The sequence below is a fragment of the Bemisia tabaci genome, chromosome 10 (genome assembly GCF_918797505.1).
Source record: "Bemisia tabaci chromosome 10, PGI_BMITA_v3".
In the NCBI taxonomy this organism is placed as follows: Eukaryota; Metazoa; Arthropoda; class Insecta; order Hemiptera; family Aleyrodidae; genus Bemisia; species Bemisia tabaci.
Genome location: NC_092802.1, coordinates 26,071,779 through 26,095,680, shown reverse-complemented (window position 1 = coordinate 26,095,680; position 23,902 = coordinate 26,071,779). Strand labels below are relative to the sequence as shown.

Genomic DNA, 23,902 nt, shown 5'->3' with positions numbered 1-23,902 from the left:
TTCAAAATAAACCCGGTCACTTACGGGATATCGTACTCTAGAAAACCTTTGGGTTGTTACATCGAGACTCGGTTCAAGGGTATCTGCAGCCGGACCACCGCCGGCTTGGCAGGTAGCACGGTCCTCCTCATTAATGGGGATGGTCAAGACCAATCCACACAGGTCAGTCATTCCCGAGGACGAGTTTTGGTACTCTACTGCGCAGTGACGTAGTATTCAGTGCCTGCAATGTGTTTCTTATGGGAGCACCCATTATGACGTAGCATTGAGTGTCGCCAAGTTGGGGCCGGGTGGGGAAGTGGCTTTCAAAAATATGCGTAATGACTGACCTGTGTGGATTGGTCTTGGGGATGACCTGGCTCGCCTCACGCCTCAATAGGGATGCGCACGCATGATTTGCAAACGTTTGCAAACAGGCCAGATTAGTTCTTTATATTCGTCCTTGCAGTCAAAACACACAGCATCAAGGTTGCCAAATTCGAGATGAGTGGGCGCCGACGACGGTACCCGGCGATGCCGTTCCCAGCAACGGGGGCTAGATCTCACCTCACGAAACCACGTGCGGCCCGTTAAAAGGTGTCACATAAACGACCTGGCTCCGACCCGAGGTCTTACGCGGCACGCTAAACTACCCACCGACAGCTCGACCCGGCACACAGACCGGGGACCTGCCCGGCGGCTGCGGAGGAGCAACAGCGTCAACCACGATCGGCGAGCTTCCCCCTCAGCGACGAGTCCGAGCCCGGAGCCATTAAGTCGGGGTATCACAGAGATAGCGCGGTGTTAGGCTCCGGGCTGTGAGCCCCGGCTTGTCAGGGGTCCGCCGAGTTGGGGTTCAACGCCCGCCTGCGGGCTCGCTCCATAATGGTCGACTCGGGACTTCATCCCTGCGGGCCCTCTGGTCGCATTATTTTGCCACATTTTTTATAAAAGAAAAAATGTCCTCTTTCTCTCCCTGGACGTTGGCTGGGTTTGGGCAATAGAACGTAACAGCATTCCAACTCGAGCAATTTCCACTCGTTAATTGTAATTTCACGGACAAAAATACAGGATTGCAAAATCTCTACAATTCTGTGATCCAAGGATTGCAAGCTCGCGGTGTGCACCGATTGGAAATGGTGTACACCGGGGTGGGTTCGACACCGAGAAAATATGACTTTTCAACGACTTGATAGCGCACCGTGGTACACGCGCAATGCATGAAGTATCGTGCAGACTTGTAAGGCGCTAACTATGCGTCGCGCGCGCAGTGCTGTACGCGCAATGCATGAAGTATCCTGCGGTCTTGTAAGGCGCTATTATGCGTTCTGTGCCGGACGCGCTAGCCCCGCGCCGCGGGCCTCACCGTCACCGCTCACCATGTTTGACGCGATTTTTCAAAATTGCGGTGTAAGTGGTTTTGAACTTATAATTTTGAAGTTTTTGTACAGTTTGTTGGAATTATTGTCGTTTCGATTGATGAAACATTTCATAAAACCTGACGGATTTTCTCCTCTTCAATTACATATTTTTATTAATTATTTTATTAGACAGGCCCTTCGTCGATACCCATTCTCCATAGGTAGGCGCGGAGTACTGCGGGGGTCGCAAAACTTTTCCTTCCTATGCGGATAAAAGCCTGTGTCACACTATCAAAGCTAACCATCAAAATATCAAGGTAAGGTGTTGTGATTGGCTAATACAATGACTAGTTCCAATCGCAGCTTTTGACCGTGACATTTTGATGGAGTATTTTGATAGTGTGACACAGGCTGTAGCATTTCGATGGTGATACTACCGGACCACGTATTTCGGTTTGCGACGATGCAGAATTCCTGTCATACTTAATTTTTTAAATTAAAAACTACTTACTCATCGTCAATTCTATAAACTTTGCATGATTTTTCCTCTTTACGCGATGAAAAGTCCATAAAAACTTTAAAGAATGATGTTGGTTTGTTCTCCTTCAAAAAAAACAAAATGGGAGCGGGGATTTTTAGACACCGCAAACGAGATGCGTGGTCAGTGACTCGACAGTTGAATCGATATCGAACGACGATGATCGATAGAAAGCATCGCTGAGATATAGATTTATCGATCAATAGCATTCGATAAACGATTCAATACTCGACCCGCTGATAGTTTCACCGTCGATTAGCCGCATTGGCGGATCCAGCAAATTGGCAACATTGTTTTTTCTCCATTGAAACCTATGGAAATGTATCGAATCTTGGAGGGGCCAGGTGCTCTGACAAGAATCGATTATTTAGCGTATGTTTAAATAGAGGAAATCCGGTGTTGCCAAATTGCTGGATCCGCCTCTGATTAGCCGATGCTGCGACGAAGAGCACCGCGGTACCACGGTAGCGGGCACACGTGTCATTTTGGAATAATGAAAAAAATTAATTGCATGAAATTTTCGCAATGCAAGCCCCGAACGAAACACGAGTAAACTGTTGATACAAGTACACATACAAAAATCGTCAAGAGCAATAACAAAATGTTTCAATGAAAAGCCCCTGTGACTGTCCCCCAACATGTTTAAATTCCACATAAAAGTTTGACTTGAAATTGATAAGTGTTCTCGCTAAACAAATTAAAATCTATTGGGCCGCGTTAAGCAGAAATGAACCAAATCACGTTCAACAATTGCCAAATTTAATTGAGCAATTTAATTTATTCTTGAAAACGGTCGTGCCGATATTTGTGCAAATTTTAGTGAACTTTCTGCATAGTTCAAAGCAAATTCCTTAAACATTTTAACGGAATCCGCACAGACGTTCTCTTGCAAAATATTGAATCACCCGGTTAAATTTGGTAATAGCAAAAGTGGCTTGATTACTTGCTGCGAAACACGGTTGAGTTATACTTAATGAATGAAAAAATAATACTACAATATACAATAATACAATAATACAATAATACTTACAATACTGACATATTTTCATGGAATTTTGAAGTATATTTCATGGAAGTGCAGACACTCTGGCGTTGGGCATACCCGATTCGTTTTTATTCGATGAATTTCAAATGCACAATACTGTTCGGATTGTCAATCATCGGATCGCAGAATTTATCCGGCACATTTTCCTTTTTTAAAATCAAAAGCACTCGAACAGAAACCACTCAAAATCGTATTCAATAACTTTTAGGCTAGTTGTTGAATAGTCTGCGCACGTATTTTGAAAAATGAAATATTTCTTTCTCAAAATAAAGAAAAGGGGAACAAATTCAGTTTAGAAGATATTGTCCACTTTAAAAATAATTGTTCCTTCGAAAATGACACTTGGCAGTATGTGAACAAATGAGAATCTATAATTTAAACTTTTTCTCGTTGATTTTCCGAATGCTTTGATGTAATTTTAATTTTATTGGTCCAGAAAATTGAAGAACATGGAGATTAATTATCCTTGCATTCGCGTACTCTAAAATTTGCGGCAAATAGAGTTGAAATGCGTCTGGAAAGAGCGGTCCGTCATTTCGTGCAGCATCAACTGGTTTCAAAAATTGCAAACTTTCACTCAATTTCAGAATGAATGAAAGATGTGTCGTTCATAAAGCTCCGACACTAGCTAGTTTAAGTACATGCATTAACTTTCAGTCCTCCAATCACTGTCTATTTCCGAGTTGCCAAAAAGTATTAAGAACACACAAAAAAATCACGACGAGTTTGAAATTATGATTTAACGACAGCCAAATCCAAAAAAATTGAGAACAAAAAGTACACAAATTTGAGACTTTTGAAAAACACTTTCTGATATGATAAATTGTGACACAAAAGTCTCAAGCTTTTCTCCAATTCTAATTACTTTCTCTTATCGAGCTATCCAAAAATAGCGAGAGCGCACAAACAAATCACGACGAATTTGAAAGTTTGAATCGAACTTCAGCTAAACCAAAAAGTTTGAGTGATCAAATTGTGGGGCGAAGAAAAAATTCTCCTTTGAAAATTCTGAGAAAAATAAAAAAATAGACAATTGGAATCTCTGGAAACTAATCCCTGATCCCGTAAATTGTGAAAAAAAATTGCGGAAGCGGAATCTTCGATTTCGGAAGTCGAAAATCGCGTGGACTTTCGGTGCTCGGAGCTTCCGCGGTTTGCAAAAAATATCGACCTATTCTACTGTTACTGCAAACACTGTTAGCTGTTTATGCCAACTAAACTAAGAAATTTAAAACTGAGAGGAAATTAATTCCGCAAAAATCGCTCGAATCTCAAAACGTAGATATCGCGCGCGAGCAGGGAAAACACTGCACGTGGTAAGCTGGTAGAGGAAATGCAGAATCCAGAATTCCCCCCCCCCCCCCCCCCACGGCCCCCGAGAGAAAGAGAGGGAAAGCAAGAAAAATAGTGGTGGAAACTTTTACTCTCCGAATCACAGGGCCACAATGTAGCGTTGCCGTTTCCTCAGTAAAATCCGCCTCCTTTATATTGTAATCGATGTTAAAATCGGAATATCCCCTCGCGAAACGGCACCGTTGCGCGGTTGCAAGGCATGATCACTCGATCAGAAAGCGATGACGAATCCAAATTTCGGATGGGGTCACCTCCCGAGCAGGTTCTGCAGTACTTAGATGTTGCCATGAGATGAGAGAGAACGACAGGCTAATTGGACCGCGTTTAGCAGAAAGGAACCAAGCCACATCAGCAATTGCCAAAAACACTTTTTTACAAGACAACGTTTGTGCGGATCCCTTAGAAAATTTTGAGGAATTTGCTTCACGCTAAGCAAAAATTTCACTGAAATTTTCACAAATATCTGCACAACAGTTTTCATATACGTATGTTAAGCCGCTTTTATCTGCACAACTGTTTTCATACATGTATGTTAAGCCGCTTTTGTAGCGCGCTAGGGCGCTCTGCGACGCCTACTCTCCACAGGAATCTATCATGGTAGAGATCCTCCCGAAGCTGGCATCTCTCCATCTCTTCACGGATGCCCTGTACCCACCGTTCGGCTAGACGCCCTCTCCGTCACCTACCTGGGGGAACCCACTCCAACTCCTTCCTCGGCAACCTGGTATCAGCCATTCTCTGCACATGCCCATCCCATACCAATTGCTTGGTCATGGTTTTCATATAAAAAACTAAATTTCCCGGTCAAATTTGGTAATAACTGAAGGTGGCTTGGTTCCTTTCTGCTCAAGGTAGGCGGTCCAATTGAACGTATTCCAGCGCCGCAAATATTCAATTTCCAGTTTTTGACGAATTTGTACTCTTCATAACAAAGCCACTTTGAGATATAAGTTACTAAGTATGTCTTGAGAAAACTCATTCCATCTCGCAGGAATAGTTCCTGAAAATTTTTAAAACAGGGCATCGATGATGCATGACAAACTAAATTGAACGGAACTATGTGTGCTTCCCTTTGATTTAATGCACTGATTGGGATTTTTAGTTGAAACAGAATAGGAGAAAAAATCCTATCTCGGCGCTTTTTTAGTAAAATATGGTTTACGGAGTATTTTAAGGTGGGAAACTCAAACCTCAATAAGACACATGATACTGAGAGAAAAAAAAGAGAAAAAAGCAACAAGGATGGTTTCATGCAGGTAAACTTTGAGGAATGTATTGTGAATTGTACAATTTAGTTCAAAACGGTCTCTTCTGATGCCATTCATCATAATGTATAAAAGACGACGAGGATGTTCCGAGGTTGATTTTAAGCCCTATACATATTAATGATGTTTTTTGAGTCGCTAATTTCGACTTTGATGTCAAATTGCCTACATTTCAACACCCTAACCTATTAACTGTGGGCAAGTTTATGGCTCGCTGCGCCTCGGCGAGCTGCCGCTGCCAGCTCGAAATTCACACTGGCGCCTACAAACCTAAAGGGATACTTCAAGCATTGCGCAATGCGTGAGGTAGCCCTTTAGGTTTGTAGGCGTTTGTGCGCGTCTCGCGCTGGCAGCACGCCGCGCCGCGGCGCCCCCGACGCGGGCGGGTAGTGAGCAATTTCTTGCGGGGAGAGCTCCCTGGCGGAGAAACTCGTGTATCGTGTAATTTTTTTTTTTTAAATTTGACTTTTAAAATTACACACTGGTCGTGGGAAGTAATAAGTGGACTCTCAACGCTAGATGAATAAAGGCAGGTCGTGCGACATGCGCGCTGCGGACGGCGCAGGGCGGTTCGTGAGATTCTTCGGCCTTGTCTCCACGAGCCGTTTCACGAGATTTGTCCCAGGGAAAAATCCCACTTACGAAGTTGGGAAAAGTATTGAGTTAATCAATATTTTTCCCAGTACCAAGTTTGGTACTTGTACCCCTAGGACCCACTAAGAGAAGAAGAAGAAGTGAAAAAGAATTGTGCGATATTTTATTCATTACTACATTGTTAATGTTTGTTGTAGTTAAAATAATGTGTCTAATTGTCAATTGAGTGCAATTATTATTTTAATCCCGGTTAAATACCTACTTGACTTTAACCAATTTATCTTCCCGCGAAAACTAGTCGCAGGACTGTATGAGCCCCGTCCCGTGGAGACGGTAACTGGGAAAAATCCCAGTAGTTTCATTCCTGCGATTCGAACTTGGGACAAATCCCATGAAAACGTCCCGTGGAGACAAGGCCCCGCGCCTTGTCGCTCCTGTTGGGGGAACTCCGTCAATTCAAAATTCCCGCTAAAAATTCGAATATTCTGGAATTCGTCCCTCGTTGCGTCACCTTCCATCAACATCGATCATCGCACATGTGCGCCCCGCGAATGTAAATAAAATTGATAACAAGAGCAAAAAACCCGAGCCATGGCAGTAACTCGGATTTTAACCAAGTTTTTAGTTATTAAACCAAGTATCGTTAACTGTAGTTTGATAATTAGCAAACAGTCATTCAGTGTTCTTTCTAAATGTGCTTGTGACTCGTATTGGACCCAAGCATCTCGTCCGAAGGATGCTACCCTCAGAAGTTCAAATTGTGAGTGATAAGCCCTTTTAGTTGCGTTATGTGACAGCTTTTGAAACTCTTTGTATAGATATCGGTTTTCAGAGCCCTACTTTTGCTAACTATGTCTATTTGATCAGGTTAGAAGTTCCCATCTTATCAAATCAAGATTCGAAAGGTGCGGTGTGCGCAATTGAGGTTATACCTGGTGAATCCCCCGTATTCCATTTTATAGCCGAATTTACTATGAAATATGGTTAATAATAATTCTCCCTAGAATGCAAAAGTAATATCAGGCCCAATTGCACCTGAGACATTCATAATGGTTTGCTAAAATGTTTCTTATGCAATCCATTGAAGGATCGTAGTCATGATGAGCTGTGTGATACTCTTTGATAACTTGAGACTCGTTCAGTCATAAGACATAGAAATGGAATTGTTATTGCAATGTTTCCGCCATTAAGTATCTATAGAGTACCAGAACAAATTCCAAGGTAATACATTTTGAGTTCCTGGCTTGGTTGAACTGGCATTCTGTATATTGCATCGATTAAGTCAAATCTCTACAGATTTTGACGTTCTAGCTAAACAGAAGATGACATCCCCTGTATGTGAGCCTAAGGATCATGATCAACCCAAAAATTTCAAAATTCTGAGAATTGAAAGAAGGATTCTTGTTGGAAGAAAACCTTACATTTGTCACAAAGTTCGATAACTGTGTTGATGCATTGTTGTTTTTATAGGAATAATCCTGCTTTCATTTCTGTATGTTCTGCAATTTTTTTGGTTGAGAATGATTCATAAGGCTCATGTCCTAGAGCTTATTGTTCTTTTTTTGGCTAAGAAGTAAAAATCTGCGAAGATTTTTGACTCTATCGATGTGATCAATTGCATATTAGTTTGACCGTCCCAAGAACCCAGGGCAAATCACCCTATGTTTTATGCAGGTGCTTTGAATTTCTATTCAACTATTCAACTTCTATTCATCATAATGTTTGTTTCCAGCACTAGGAAAGCACCCCAGAAATCAGTTCCACACATCAAAATCTCTCCTGGGGAAGGATTACTATGATATCCTTGGAATTCCGAGGAATGCCAGCCCCCAAGAAGTAAAAAAAGCATACTATCAATTGGCAAAAAAATACCATCCGGACCAGAATAAAACTGATCCTAACGCAAGTAAGAAGTTCCAAGAAGTCTCAGAGGCTTACGAAGTAAGTATACCTTATTAAAAAGGCAATTAAAACTTGTAGATTAAGTTATTCAAAAAGCGCCGATGAACCTCTCTTCATTTTCCTATCAATCATTTGAGGGGACTCTGCATTGACGTATAACACAACCTAGATTGCGCACAAGGCCCAACTTTAGGCGGGGGAGGTAAGACAACTAGGGAGGTTAATCAGGGTAAAGACGCGCCTTCAGCCTAGTTGATACACCTGGATATACAAAGCGTGCCAGGCAACAGCACAGACAAGACTGGCATTTCCATTGACTCGGCACGTATTGCAATCCCGGTTGCCTATCGTCTCGCCGAAAGTTCCTAATGTGCGGTCTAGATTGTATTGTACGTCAATGGGAATATGGGATGGATGTAATCAGAATCAGCCTATCTATATGAGATGTTGCCTAACTTTCTGTAAGTAATGCTTTATCATTTAAATTGAACACAAACCATTCTTCTGCCAAGTCCTCATAGGTTATTTGTTTCATAGTTTATTTGTAAACTGATTTGCTGTTCCCCAGATGATAGAACGTAACTAAATTCCAATGGTGCAAAATGCTCACTTGTAAATTATATTTTACTAAAAAATCTCGCTGCATTTCTGACTGAAAATTCCACAGCCTTTTCCTCTAATTCTGATAAATATTCAGCAAAATGTTGGACAAAAGCTGCCCGTCATATTTCTGTAAATAATAGAATTGTTTGAGATAATTTTGCCACCACCAGCATGGGGTCACGTTCCTTTGTCTGAAAAATGACAAATTAGCTAGGTGGTCTCAGCAATCTCTCAATCTTGCTGAGTGAGAATTCTAATTCCCTTGCCATGGTTATCCCATTCTCATTGATTCCCAAATGCTAGAACTTGGCTTGCGCGTTTCTACTTGTAAATCCTCCTAGTCTAGGGAACTGAAAATGGAGCAAGAAGTTAGGTCAACTTCATCAGTGGTATGTGTGCTTAGACTCTCTGAGCTATGCTTAACTTCTGAGACTTATTCAATTTTCTCCTGCGAAACAAATGAACAGAATCACTTGAAAATGTTTTTCTAATTTTTCTTTTGTCATTAAGATTATTCAATGAAATATTCATGAAAGTATAATTATAAATAATTGCCTATTTACATCCCAGGGATGCAAAAAGTTTTAAAATGCCAATCATTTGCTGTGGTCCGGCATTATTGCCTTGCGGTCATATTTTCAATTAGTCTCCCAACCAAATGTCTGATTTATTAGCACAATGTCCCATTTCACTTCAAAATGTGTAATTTTTCCCACTTTTTGGGGTACCTATCAAAGGAGAAAGAAAAAAATTTGATCATTTTTCAATATTGCTCATGTTTACTGCAATGTGAGGATTGCAAAATTGGGCATTTTCTACATTCCTAAACCCATCCATTTTTTGTTGAACTTCTTTGCTTGCATTCAAGTCAAATTCCTGCGATTCAAAGCAATTTTATGTTTGTACAGTTTAAGCATATTTCAACGGTGTAAGTTGGCAATCACATAACTTGGTTTGCAACATCGCAGACTTCCTGTCATACTTAGTTCTTTAAACGGAAAACTACTCAACGACAATTGTTTAAAACTGCCGTGATTTTTCTTCTCTGTGCGAAGAAAATTCTGCCAAAACTTCAAGGAATGATGTCAATTTGCTCTCCTTTAAAAAAATAACATAGAGGCGGAGATTTTCACTTTTCAGACACCACAAAGGAGATATGTGATTGCAGACTTACGCCATCGATTTGTTTGTTTCAATACTTGATACTGTATGTTAATTTTTTAGGTTTTGAGTGATGATACAAAAAGGAAGCAATATGACTCATGGGGTCAGACCTCAGAAGAAATGGATAGACAAGGGCGCTCATCTCCAGGAAGCCAAGGACCAGGGAGACAGGGATCCTACCAAACTTACGGTGAATGGCAGTTTCACTCATCCATAGATCCGGAAGAATTATTTCGGAAAATCTTTGGTGATAGAGGTCCTTTCTCTGTATCAGAGGAAGATTTTTCTAGGTCACATTTTGGTTTTGGTCCTGCTCAAGAGGTTAGTTCTGGATAGTTAAGCTTTCTTTTTCACTCACACAGGATTGCCCATAAGTCAGGGAATACCAGGAAATGTCACGAAAAATTATGGAAGTGTCAGAGAAAAATTGTTAAGTTACCTTTATTCGCTTTCTAAAAAAATTTTGACGTTTCAAACCACAAATTTTGCATGAAGACTATTTCAAATTTTGTCTTTTCAACCATCTGGCATATCTTCAACGGGCCTGTTGCAAACTTTTGCCAGAGCACAAATGAGAGTTATTTGTATCGGTAAATATATCAAAAATCACGATGAGCGCATCAGTTAAGTTTGAAATGCACTCCTAACTTCACAATCTGCGTAAGAAATTTGCGTTTTTGTGAGCCTCCCGTTTCAAAAACGATACCACATTGGTGAAAATTTCGTTAGAAGTGTCGTTCTATCCAACCCCTGTGTACTAGGATTCTACACAATATTTGAAATGGCCGACACCAATTTGCTAAAACACATGTGCCTGGACGAGATTCTAACCATTTGTTAACAACCCAGAGTGTTTATATTCACGATTTCTGTGCACTGCTAAAGATCAGTTTTGGTTGAACTTGTGCTCCCGATTGCGATTTTCGTGCGGAAGCGTCAGCTATGTTGGGTATTGCAATCGCAAAAGGGTTGAATGGAACGACTTCTCTAACAGAATGTTGACCTGTGCCGCAGTATCGTTTTTGACGTGAGAAGCTCAAAAAAATGCAAATTTCTTACGCAGACTGTGAAGTTAGGAGTGTACCTCAAACTTTGCCAATGCGTTCACCGTGATTTTTGAGCCATTTACTGATAGAAACATCCAATTTTACTCCAGCAAAAGTTTGCAACAGGCCCATTGGCAGGGAATTTTACCAAAGTGTGTTAAGGGAATGTAAAGGATTCTCATTTTCCTAAATTTTGCGGCAACCCTGAATTCGAGGTTACTTATGGTGACCAAGAAGACAGATAATGCAGGAATCATAATAGGAAATTTTACTGGATGAGGAAACCATGCTCATAAACACAAGCTCTTTGACACTTTGCAGCAATGCAAGAAAAAAATGGGTCTGTTGTAACAAGAGCAGTAATTAGAGTTTTTCCGAAAGAAAATGGCTCTAAAATCTTGGTGAACGCACCGACCAAATCTGAAAGTTACTCTACACCTCATGATGTGTGCAAGAAGTTCGTTAATGGTTGAGCTTCTAATTCAAGTAAGGTATGGCTGCTACCATGTTATGAAGTTTTCAGTTGAAAATAAACCCAAGAAAAAAATTATTTTTCTTATTTCACGCAAATTGCAGGATCACCACAGTCAGAAGGTACAGGGAAATGCCAGAGAATTTTGAACATTAGGGAAAACCTTCAAATGGCACAAGTTTCTTTCAAAAATAATCGAGGTATCAGATGCTCTTCAAAATAAAAAATTTATTTTGAGCAAAACAAAGCTTCAACTCCTTATTTTTGCAAAAAGCCTGTATGTGTCTCTTTTAATTTAGTTTATTTGTTCACAGATCATACTAAAGCTATCTTTCGTTCAAGCTGCTAGAGGCTGTACAAGAGAAGTGAAAGTGAATGTAGTTGACCCCTGTCCCAGGTGTAAAGGAAGCAAGTGTGAATTAGGATACAAACCCATGATGTGCCCTTATTGTGATGGCACTGGGACTGTGACGATGAGCAAAGGTGTGTATATTTTAACTATTTCATGGGACAATGAAAACAACGCAACAGCCCCAAGTAGTCTGGACCTTGAAACGTCCCGATTTTTCAAAAATCTGAATTTTTGGCGTCTGTTGATAATTTCTTTTTGTTTTGTTTTTATCTTTTTAAGTATGTAGTACCCTACTACTACTATCATGCCACTCTTGTAGCGCTTTAGTCGGCTCTGTGCATATGTAGTTTGTTATTTCTGAAAATTTTATCCCACTCTTTCAATCCATCTGGTTTTGAGTAATCCAATGTATCTAAGCAATTATTGAGTTTATTCATTTTTTTTCTTAGTTCATTTATTTTCATTGTTCAGCCTAACAAGTTACGAAGGTTTCCATAATAAAACATTGCTCAGTATACAACGTAGCAAACTTTCTGTATAAGTATTTTAAATTCCTTTTTTTTATTTTAATACATAAAAACTAACTTTTTCTCATTTTTTAAGTTCAACGTGATTTTCTCTCCAGCCAATAAAAAATATTTGTGAAAAATATCATACAAAAATGTATGTGAGTCTCCTTTTAAAGATATAAAGTTTAAGCAGAACTTTAAAAAAAACCCTCGCGAAAGAATTGTTCTAGTTTTATCATGTATATCTAACAGCCTTTGTTAAAGTTGCGTAACAGGTCATCCTTAGCCCAGAGTAATGCAAGGCAGGGATTTTTTTTTATTTCTTCCTCCTATAAGTCCTACATTAGGCTCACAAGTTGTAAAGGAACAGACACTGGTCATGAGGACATTTCTTAGTGTAAGAGGTGGTTGGAAACAATTTGCAGTACAAATCCTATCTAACATGTTTAAAATATTCCCAAGAAGCCATGGAATTCAATTGTAAGTGTATACCTAAAATATGGAAAATAGCCAAACTTCTAAGTCTCTCTCTGGTTTGATATTTAGTCGACCTGTCTCAATTTAACAAAAAGTTAGATGAATTTTGCCCCCTCTTAAAGTTCCGAAAGTTGTTTGAAAATTGAAAAATAGTTGTGACTCCTTCCAAAATATTTTATGATCTACCTAGAATGCTGGATTTGGACTCTTCAGGGCTCAGTTGATGGAAAAAAAAATTGAATAGGAGGCTGAGAGAATCAATTTTGAATCTCATAGGCACTTGAGGGTACCCTGCATATTTTTGAAACCTGTTTCAACTTCATCATGTGTTGAATTTTACTTTTTTCTTCTTGACGTTTAAAATTGATGAAAAAATGTGAACCCCGATTCCCTGTTCATCAAATATTTTGATCTAATCAATTCATCGTCTTCTCTCAAAGGAACGTATCTCATTTGCCCTGTTACAGTATTCTTTTAACATTTTCTTTTTTCATGAGAGAAACTCAGCACAAATCGGTCCTAATATTTTAGTGTCTTTTCTCAAAATTACTTATAAAGAAATTCAACGAAAATGGCCAAATAATTTATGTGATGGTTCTCTCACAAAATATCAAAACGTAAGTTACAAATACTGGAAAAATGCAGTTGGGGCAAGGTCCTTTGCAAAAGAGACGAAGAGTTCATGGAATCCAATTTCGGGTATTGAAACAGCAATTATAAGAAAAGTTCTTGTTGCCCTCGCATTCAATTTTCAGGAATTTTGAATAAAATTATGACAATTTGAAGTTTTAGGCTGTGCACATGTAGCACCAGCTAAAATGATGGAATGCCTCAATTTCACAAGAGCCTTTAGTTTGTCTGATAACTTTTTGAATTGAAATGAAGAGCCAATCAGATGACATAAGTTACTTTTCTCCTACTTTTTCTCTAAAAAATATTCATTATTACACACACACAAAAATAGTGTATTTCCTCGGTATTTTACTTCATGGAGTCACCTATTATATCCTGAATAAACATCTTGTTCTCACTAATTGATTTTAAGATTCTCCTCTCGAAACCTGAAACGTACGGTCTTTCGAGTTTCAGTTCTTACAAAGCTAATACCAAAATACAGACAGGGCCTATCAGTTGTATATTTTTCTCTACTGAGAAAGGGGTGAATTTTGTATCAACAATTTGAAGACTGTATTTTGTAACTATTGTGATTTTTAACTGTACCTCTAGTCAACATTTGAATCAAGGCAATGAGACGTAACATTCTTTACTTGTGCTTCATATTGTCAACAGGTCCATTCGTTATACGACAAACATGTGGGCATTGCCAAGGCAGCCGTGTCTTCATCGGGCTCAAATGTGTCGAATGTGCGGGCAAAGGCAAAGTTGTAGCAAAAAGGATTGTTAAAATACCTGTACCACCCGGTGAGTGATCCGTAATGTGGGTTCTCAATTTGATACTTGACATCAACAACAGACAAAGTGCCAGAAAATCGAAAATTAAGTCAGGCATGGCACTATATTCCAAGTGCACACTGCGTGAAAGACTGGAAGCTACCAACACTCAAGAAGTGTGTATAATATCTGAAAGATAATCAGTACTGCTACTGTCTTGTGGTGGTTCTCTGGAATAAAAATGCGTCTTGCTTGAAATTAACTTTTCAGCACCTGGCCTCTTTTTGATAAGTCTTCGTTTGGTTAAGTTTGAAACAGCTTGGTTTTTCTACGTTGTTATAAAGCTATATTTCAGGAGAGGATTCAAACAATTAGAGCAATAAAGATTGATGGTTAGGCTCTGGAAGCAAAAGTCTCAATTGAGATTGTCGAGTTCTCAACCTGCACATTGTGTGAAGTAATGAGGAAGCTATGAAAATGTGTCTTAAAAGTAAGCATTTCCATCTAAGTAAGTGTTCTATATCTAATCACCGCGAGGTGAACGGTGATTGCTCGGAAAGAGGTGCAAAAAATATGAAAATGTCACCTTTTTGAAATAAAAAGATAAAAAGTCGATTTTGTTTTTTTTTCTTTATCAGGTTGCACTTGTATCATGGTACTCACATTTCTTTTTCACCCGATGTGAATTGTCCGTAGTGTTTTAATTTTGAAAATCAAAGGAAAATTCACATCGGGCGAAAAAGAGATGTGAGTACCATGATAAAAAAAAGTAGAGAATATAAGGAGTTTTCAAAATGTTTAGGCTAGTTGAAACATTAGCATGATAAAAACTCTCATATCCAAAAAATAAGATCGATATAAAATCCGTCCTGATTTTTTTTTTCTTTTTTTATAAATCTCAACAAGTTTACACTCGGTGGAAAAGATGAAAACAGAAAATTATGTCAGAAACTTCAGAATATACTTTGATCTTAAGTGTTAAGGCCACAAAGAATCTCAGTCAACATTACAAGATAAAATAGATTTTGATACTATTATAAAACTTGCTCTTGTATCGCAAGGTGTTACAGATTTTTTCTCCTAGTTTACTTTCTTGTAGGATGTCTAAACATTTTTACTACCCAAAAATTTGTTTGCTTTTCCTTGCTGTTTGAAAAATATTTTTAGAAATTTTTCCACCAAAGATTGTTCATAAAATTGATTTGGTGCAAAAATTTTAAAACCCTGCAATCCAGATATGTCTCCTTAATTTGACAATCAAAATACTTATCTTTCACTCAGTTTTTCAGCCTTCATAAGTAATTCCTATGTTTACACTATCATGAAGAGAGTCCAGTAAGATTAGGAGCCAAAAGTATTTAAAAAATCATGTCCTTCTCTCTTTTAAATAAATTTTTGGCAAACTCATCATTCTAACCTCAACTGTGTCTTATGTCTTTTTCTTTCAACATTTTAGGTGTGGCAGATGGCCAGACAGTACGAATGTCAGTGAATGACAACGAATTATTCATAACATTTAAAGTTGACCCATCCGCATATTTCCGGCGAGAAGGAGCAAATGTGTTTACAGATGCAGAAATATCCATATCTCAGGCAGTCCTTGGCGGCACAATACGAATCGAAGGAATTTATGAAGACCACACAATATTTGTAATTATTCAATATTTCATTGTTTTTGCTCGAAGCAATGGAGCTCTTACATGCGCGAGGGATTTGCGGTTCAAGTACTTACACTTTTGTTATATTTCGCAAGAAACTTGATGGTGCCACTGGTTTTCTCTGAAATCAACTCCAAAGCTCATGATAAAGCTCTCAAAGTTGAGGTTGTAATGGAAGGGATATCCCCAGCTACCCGGAGAGTCCACCTCTATATGATAAACAAACTTTCCATGCACAGATAGGGAGCAAATATATTAATAGGGTTGCTGTGTTTCAGTTTTGGAGTCCCCAAATAAAGTGGTAATCCTGTTAATGTATTTGCTCCCTATCTTAGCACAGAAAGTTTGTTTTGTTATAGATGTGGACTCCCAGGGTAGCATTAGATATCCCCTCCATTACAACCTCAACTTTGAGAGCTTTTTTTGAGCTTTCAAGTTGATTTTAGAGAAAACCAGCAGCACCATCGTGTTTCTCGTGAAATTTTACTTCGGAATCAGCACTTAAACCGCAAGTTCCTGACACATGCAAGAGCTCCATTGTGTCTCTGTTAAAAAATTTCCTCTTGAGAGGACCTCTCTGAGGAACTTATCTTCTTTCATGTCACACATGAAAAGAAATGGAAGAATCAAACCTTTTTTTTGCCAAAAAAATTGGTTACTTCAAAGTAATGTATAAAAATGTATTGTGTTTACCTTTATACTTTCATGTGAAAGTCAACTGCTCATCATCTATTCAAGCTTATTGAAGTTGTGTTATTCTCTCTCTATTTGTTTTATGACACAGAACGCTAAAAATACATCCCTGATAAATATTGGGCTCACAATAATAATAGGAATTCCATAGGTTACGTTCAGTTTCCATTGACTAACAATAAATGGGTGTATTTATGCTAAATGGAACTCTGTACAAATGAATTAAAGCAAAAGCATATCCACATTGAAACATTTAGACTAGAGTTGGGCTGGGTATCCGGCGATTATCCGGATTGCCGGATTATCCGGCCGGATACCGGATATCCGGCTCCGGCCGGATACGATATTCGCGAGTATCCGGATCCGGCCGGATAATCACGCTATCCGGTTTTTGGACCCGGATATCAAAACAAAGGCCAATTAAGTTTGTGATCGGTTGAAACATCCACTTCTCTCGTTCATTTAGAGATTCTCATCAACAGAAATTGACCGAATAATTTTCCGTCAAGACAGGCTTTGATTTGCTGTGACTTTGGATTGGCATGTGGCGGCGGTGCTTTCAAAAGTGTCAGATTGGCAGCGTTGTTTTCCACTTTTGTTTTGTTTACATTTCTGACTTCTGATAACACCCTCCTGCTGAACATATGAGCACAGCTGCAAAAAGCTAGAAACTGCCTTGCTATATTTATGACACATATTATTTGTCAACCATGATTTTTGTACTATTGCAATTGTGACTCTAGAAATAAGGAAAGAAATTCAAGGCCCGAATTTTGTTAGCTACGACCGATCGTGAGTCGAGTAAACTTAACCTCAAAAATCGCGACATTTTTCGCGCGGATACTTTTTTGAATTCTCCGATATCCGGATCCGGCCGGATACAAAAAACCGATATCCGGATCCGGTTCCGGTGATGCGAAAATTCCATTTCGGCCCAACTCTAATTTAGACCATATACCTTGGTTTGTGACATCGCAGACTTCATGTCCCACTTTATTTTTGTAAATGAAAAACCACTCAACGTCAATTCTTGAAAACTCATGCGATTTTGTGTCCTTGAAGAAACTTCTGTGAAAACTTCAAGGAATGACATTTATTTGTCTTCCCTCAAAAAGCCAAAATAGGAACGGAGATTTTTGAAAATTGCAAACGAGATGTGTGGTCTGGTAGTTTCACTGTCAATATGTTTTGCAAAGGAACTTACATAGTTCCCTTTAATTTATTAATTTTTACGTAGCTCCCTTTGGCATACATTTGTCCAAGTGTATCATTGAATGTAATCTTTTCTAATAAAAAAACATCCTCCTCAACCATTCCAAACCAATGTAAGTTCGTGATTTTACAGGTTATCATTTCACATCTCCGGAAAAAGAAAAAGAGGACAATTTTGAAATTTTCTATTGCCTTGGAGGAAATGAGTGCCCAGGGGTTCCGAACTGAGATCAAAATTTAGATGTGAAAGATACTGTGGTTGTTACATGAACATCACTGTAAAAATTATGAGTATAAAAAATGGATTCATTAAAAATTCCAAACTCAAGAAAATAAACAAGGTTTTTTTTTAAACCATAATAATCAATACATTTTTCTTCATTACCTGCCATGTAAGTTTTTCTCTTTCATTTCAGATAAAACCTGGGACCTCTTCACATCAGAGTATCATATTACCAAACAAGGGTCTGAAAAAAATTGATGCCATAGGCTACGGTGACCATACGGTGCAAATAAAAATCAAAGCACCAGGGTCTTTAACGGAAAAACAAAAGGCGCTGATACAAGCATACGCAGAGCTGGAAGAAGATACTCCAGGTCATGTGCAAGGCGTTGATGCCACCAAAGGTAACTAAAATTTTGTATATAAAACAATTTTTGGCCAAATTAGGCATTGAAATCGACCTACCTGTACACTAGATAAATAACCAGAGCTCAGTTTCAATTACATTTCCTTCCTCGTCTATATCAAGGCACCATATATGTAGCTAGGTTATTTTGCTGCTGCCCCTTCCCTAGCAACTAGAGGGTCTAGGAATATGGAAAACCCCCTGTCCCAGTTCAGATGGGAGTCTGGCGGGCCCCTCTTGGAAAATTTTTGAAATAATAACTCAGCTTGGGCGCATTTTGAGGCTCCTATGACACACATTTTAGAAAATACCAACTGAATGAGCATTGTGTTTTGCATTTAAAACTCAACCTACAATATCTTTGATGAAGGCTTTTTCCCACCATCCAGATTTACGAGGAGAGGGGGCAAATTATGCTATTTTCAATTCTGGGAAGGGCCAGGCCCCCGTGACCCCCCCTTGTTATGTCCATGCAAGGTATCCTTAATCCTCTTTAAAAAAGAAGGAATTACACAGGAAAATTTGTTCATTGTAAAATACACCAAAAATAGTTTAGTGCTCACTTCGACTGAAAACTGAATTAACTGAAACGAAAAATGTTATTCCCTCACTCATGAGCATGACTTAAGAGTTGAATTTAAAAAGTTGTCAGGTATCCACTGCATTCCTTGTAAAATCTAGACAGGGAAATAATTTGTGATGCTTGATTTCGTATCTTGTTTTGTAGTCCATTTTGGTTCTGTTGATTGAGACCCTTTTCAGGTCGCATTCAGAGAATAATTTCTGTAAAACCTAATCCAATAAATTACTTAGCTCAGGCCTATGCATAATGATTTTGAAGTCATCACAAACTCACTTTACTCTTTCCATTTTATTGTTTGACAACCAGGTAAAGAAGAAAAAAGTATGGCTGGTGAAGATAAAGAGTCCAAGAGCTTGTTACAGAGGATAAAGAACTCTCTTTTCGGCTAATTGTTAACAGAATAATGCTAGTCTTTAGTTTTAAAATTTTACCCAAGATCAAAATGGTAAGTGCGTACAACCTCTCAGTTTGTATTTAGTTCAAATTTTATAGTTGTTCTTATTAAGTGTGATTTTAGATGTCTCCGTTTCTAAATTTAGTTTTTGTCCATTAGTGAAATCTTCCTCTTGTGTTTTGTATACCATCTACATTATTTGAAGAAGCCTTCAATGAATGAAATAAGATTTCCCAACAGACTTCTTCTATAATTAGTGTTCCCAGGCATGGGGAAATACCCGTATAGTATAGAATCTACCTATTCTTAAACGGACTTTAATTCTATCAAAAAAATCTTTTCCTATCTTAAGAGGTCTGAACGCCTCCTGGGCATTGTCTCCTGGGTTGTGTAATTGAGCAGTATGAGCCTATCAAGAGAGTGTTCGGACTTTTTACGATAGGTGTGCGAGTGAACTTTTATCATAGTCAAAACATTCTTTCAGGTCCAGTGTTGTTTTATTTTTTCTTAAATAAATCATTTCTTTGATTTGTAAAATATTCTCTGCCTTTTTACCGGAAATTCAAACTCTTGACACAACACCTCAGTCATTATTATAATAGGATAGTTTATCTTTGAGTTAATTGTAATTGTGGAAAAAAGTCATTGTTAGTATATTCCCACCAATTCAACCTCATTCAACTACTAATTTCATAAGACAAATAAAATTCCTGCTCTATAGTAATTTTAGTAGGCTGAGTGATAATTTTCCTGAGCATCAGAATTAATTTCACTTTTTATTAATGAATTTTGTCTCTTGTTTTCAGGAAGAATATTACGGAACCACAGGAGACTTTCTACATTCAGGCAATTCTCAGAGCAATGCGTTGATGTTACAAAAATCACTGAATGTCAGGTTTTTTGAAAAAAAACTTTTTGAAAAAAGGAAAAAGTTTTTTTCGCAGCAAAACCTTGCAATCCCTCCAATGTTTTTGAAAAGATAAAACGTTTAAAGATGCATCAAAAATAAAGTTAGGAATGCATTAAAAAAAATTAGTTTTCAGTGATTTTAGTAGAAGAGTAGATCTCCACAGAGCTCATATATTATGGCATTTTTTGTGTCAAATATTTTGGTTTCTTAATGTATGTATGTAGTTATGTACACCTCCCTAATCTATAATGAACCAGGAAAGCTATCAAGCTTAACTATTAAGATCTAGACTATTTGATTTGGCTGTGATGTTATGCATAGATTTCTTAGTAATTAAAAGTAACCACGTCTATTTTAAAGTTAACTTTCTTGTATAATCATATCTTCATCTGAAAAGAAAACTCTTCTTTAAAATTCACCAAAAGAATTTTTTCTTTTGTGTCCTAAGCCCAATGTGAACTCTAATCCAACAAAAGCGAGCAAAAAGTTTAATGGAATGTTTGACACAGGAACATTTTATTCAATAGGTAACCATTGCCATGCGATATCCACATAACAACCAATTTTCGGCGCTAAGTGGATTGAAGATGAAGTTGATGTCTGATTCAAGTTTCCATTCTGTGGATGGAAGATGAAGTTGATGTCTGATTCAAGTTTCCGTTCTACTTTTCATCCAACTGTCATGTTCTCTTGTCATTATTGCATGGTCCAGCTTTCCATCTTATATAAATTGAACAAAAATTTTGACCGTTTAAATTGGACTCTAAAATAATTTTATTCTACGGTTTCTCGGTACAAGGTTTCGTAAAGTGGGCATTATTCTGTCTGTCTGAATAGTTCCATGAATGTGTGTTTTTAAAAAATATGGTTTGTTCTTCTCTGTTTCAAAAACCCTATTTTTGCTTTTTGCAAGGAGGAAGGATTTGCAAAAGAGTATTTTTCCCTCTTTCCAAATTCAAAAACTTGTACATTCATTTCCATCTGCATTTCATTTCAACAGTGAAGCCTTCCAAACTAAGTATCTCGTTTGCATTATTTTAAAATTACCGCTCCCATTTTATTTCTTTGAAGGAGAACAAATCAACATCATTTCTTGATGTTTTCACAGAATTTTCTTCTCGCAAAGAGAAGAAATCTTGGAAGTTTTCAAGCATTGACGTTGTGTAGTTTTCTATTAAACAAATGAAGTATTACAGGAAGTCTTCAACGTTGCAAACGGAGGTATAAGGTTTGGAAATTTCACCGCTGATGTAGAAAAATGTGTTGCCCATTTGACTGGGCATGAATTTCACCTCTAGCATTTGTAGATAATTCAGCAAAACAGTCACATCTACATGGCATTGTTTCAAATTCTCATCTCCTGTCTAAATTTTTTCTGATAATTTCATGAAAATATCTTTCAAATGGGCAAGGAAAATTACAAAATTTGTCGAGTGGGGATGTTGGTTGGTTTCCTTCCAAAAAATTAATGTAGGAGATGAGATTTTGAAACCCTGCAATGTAGGCATGACTGCTTGCGTAACCCTATCCATTTATGAATCGCAGAACCTATAACAGTAATATGCTTGAGTACCTTTCAGTCTCAGAAGATCTGAATTTCATCTCTGAAATTCAGTTAGAGAAATCCTTGTAAATTCCAGCCTCATGCCCAAAAAAATACAAGGAATACCTAGGTATGTGAGAAATTAGTAAAAGTACGACACAGAAATTAAGAAAAATTTATTGATTGTGAAATGTCGCAGTAATTTTAAAAATCAATTCTTCTGATGAATGAAAAAATATTTTGACTCCTCCAGAGCCAAGAAGATTATTCTTGCCAAGATTATTAACTAATCGCCTTTTTGAGAAGAACACCAAGAGAGATCTAGTGTAAAATAAGTGTCTAGAGTGATCTCTTTAAATCTCTTTCGCAAACTGTACACTTTTTCTTCTTAAATTTTGTTACCATCAACCGGTGTTAGTATTATCTGTTCTTTACATCAATGTTTATTTCAAATCATGATTTCTTTTGTAATTACTGTAAAATCTGTTATTGCCTAGATAGCAACAAAACTGGAAATTGTTGAATTTTGTAAATACCTAATTTTTCAAAATAAAGAAGTCAAGTTTTCTTTATGTTTTAGTTTCTGTCATTCAACGCCCATTCATTTTTTCCTCCAATTTTTCTAGTAGTATTGCATTTAGCGGATGATATTTCTAGCTTGCTTATCCTTCCAGGAATTCTCTGTCTCCAAAAAGTTTCCATAATTCCACGCTCTATGTATGAAATAATTTGGTAAGAACAGCCTATCGTTTCTTTGGAGTCAGATTCAATTTTTGTCTTGACTTGTTTTCGGTAGAGTTTCTTTCTGTTTTTCCTGTTGTTAATTTTGATTATTCACAGTCCAGTTCATCCACGAAAGCTCATTTTATCCGTGCAAAACTTACCTATTGAAATCACAACTGCTTTTGAGTAAGTTGCGATCTTGTGAATGGCGACTCTCTCATTTTGACATGAGAATACGATGGCCAAAGCAAGAAGACTCAAAAACCACGATCTGAACCGAGCTTTTCGGCTCTCTTTTTTCAAAGAAGACTTGCGGACAAAAAAAAATATTATTATTTAATAATCAAAATAGTAGGTAACCTTCGGACATTTTTCAAAATTACAGATGGATTGAAGACTCCATAATTCTGAACATTCTTGGTCAACATCATCGTGCGAGGCCACTCAAATAGGATACGGAAAAGCGCCTTCAACCCACTCCGTAATGTTAATGCAAAATTCTGATACCACTATTCGTGCGTCACGACAGTCATTTTGCATACCCGGGTAATTGAAGGCATTATTGGCCAAGGCAACAGGATACGAATTTCGGCAATGTAATTTGCAATTTGTTTAGGGAGAAAAACCTCCGGGGGTGCCCCACCCGGCATTCAACTAGCCCAGCCTCCGGGGAGGCTCACCTGGCATCCAAGAAGTCCAACCCCTATTGAGGGGTGCCCCACTTGGCATCCAAGGAGCCCAACCTACCGTCAGCTGCCCCACCTAACATCCAAGTATGACCCAATCCTCCAGGCCTGCCCCCTTCGTGATCCAAGGAGCCCAACCCCCCCCCCCCCCCCCCCCGAGGGTGCCCGACCTGACATCCAAGGAACCCACCCCTCGGGGGGGGGGGGGGACTTTTCACTGTTGTTAAGCATGAATTTTGGTAGAAATTCTGATCACTAATCGCATTCTGAGCGCAAATAGCGGACATTTCATCAATCGTAATTTGCAGGGTTGACACTCGCAAAGCCTTGGTGGGAATATTTTCGTTGAATGATTTTCGTTAACATTTACAATGGAGATGTTGCGTGTGTGAGGATAATGTGCGATTTGACTGTTGATTCTTAGGTATGTAACAGTTCGCGAGAAACACGATGGCGCCTCTGGTTTTCTCTAAAATTAACTCCCAAGCCCAAAAAAAGCTCTCAAGTTGAGGTCAAAATGGAGGGGATATCCCACGCTATCCTGAGAGTCCACCTCTACATCAAGACAAACTCTCCATGCAAAGATAGGGAACAAATACATCAGCAGGGTTGCCGTGTTTTCAGTTTTGGAGTCCCCAAATAAAGTGGCAGCCCTGTCAATGTATTTGCTTTTTCTTTTTGAGCTTGGGAGTTAATTTTAGAGAAAACCAGAGGCACCATCGTGTTTCTTGCGAACTTTTACATGAGAATCAACAGTCAAATCGCAAATTCCTCACACATTCATCATCTCCATTAACAACCGCTTTCTCACGTTGTGCC

At 38.3% G+C, this 23,902-nt stretch overlaps 2 protein-coding genes across 3 annotated transcripts in view; one reads left to right on the top strand and one right to left on the bottom strand.

The window, feature by feature from the left end:
• Positions 1-4,226, bottom strand: part of LOC109032162 (cubilin) — a 52,891-nt gene extending 48,665 nt beyond the window's left edge. The window contains exon 1 of the mRNA XM_072305490.1: positions 2,909-4,226. Within this exon, the coding sequence (XP_072161591.1) occupies positions 2,909-2,949 (41 nt within the window). The 5' untranslated portion in view covers positions 2,950-4,226. The remainder of the gene's footprint in view (positions 1-2,908) is intronic.
• Positions 4,227-6,656: 2,430 nt separating this feature from the next.
• Positions 6,657-22,246, top strand: LOC109044354 (protein tumorous imaginal discs, mitochondrial). Of its 2 annotated transcripts, XR_002010282.2 has the most exons (9): positions 6,658-6,895; positions 7,868-8,076; positions 9,865-10,125; positions 11,637-11,805; positions 13,951-14,082; positions 15,509-15,702; positions 18,032-18,242; positions 19,134-19,272; positions 20,028-22,246. XR_002010282.2 is itself a non-coding variant. In XM_019062058.2 (8 exons), exons 1-8 carry the CDS (start codon positions 6,727-6,729, stop codon positions 19,214-19,216), a joined length of 1,428 nt encoding a protein of 475 aa, XP_018917603.2. In that variant the 5' UTR covers positions 6,657-6,726; the 3' UTR covers positions 19,217-19,273. The 2 variants fall into 2 exon arrangements, 1 of the variants encoding a protein (XP_018917603.2); XM_019062058.2 differs by lacking the exon at positions 20,028-22,246 and having other exon boundaries at positions 6,657-6,895; positions 19,134-19,273.
• The last annotated feature ends 1,656 nt before the right edge of the window (positions 22,247-23,902 follow it).

Coding starts and splice junctions, on each gene's coding strand:
- LOC109044354 (XM_019062058.2), top strand. CDS start 6,727: ATGGCAGTAACTCGGATTTTAACCAAGTTTTTAGTTATTAAACCAAGT. Junction 10,126..11,636: donor GTTTTGGTCCTGCTCAAGAG/GTTAGTTCTGGA, acceptor ATTTGTTCACAG/ATCATACTAAAGCTATCTTT. Junction 14,083..15,508: donor TAAAATACCTGTACCACCCG/GTGAGTGATCCG, acceptor TCAACATTTTAG/GTGTGGCAGATGGCCAGACA.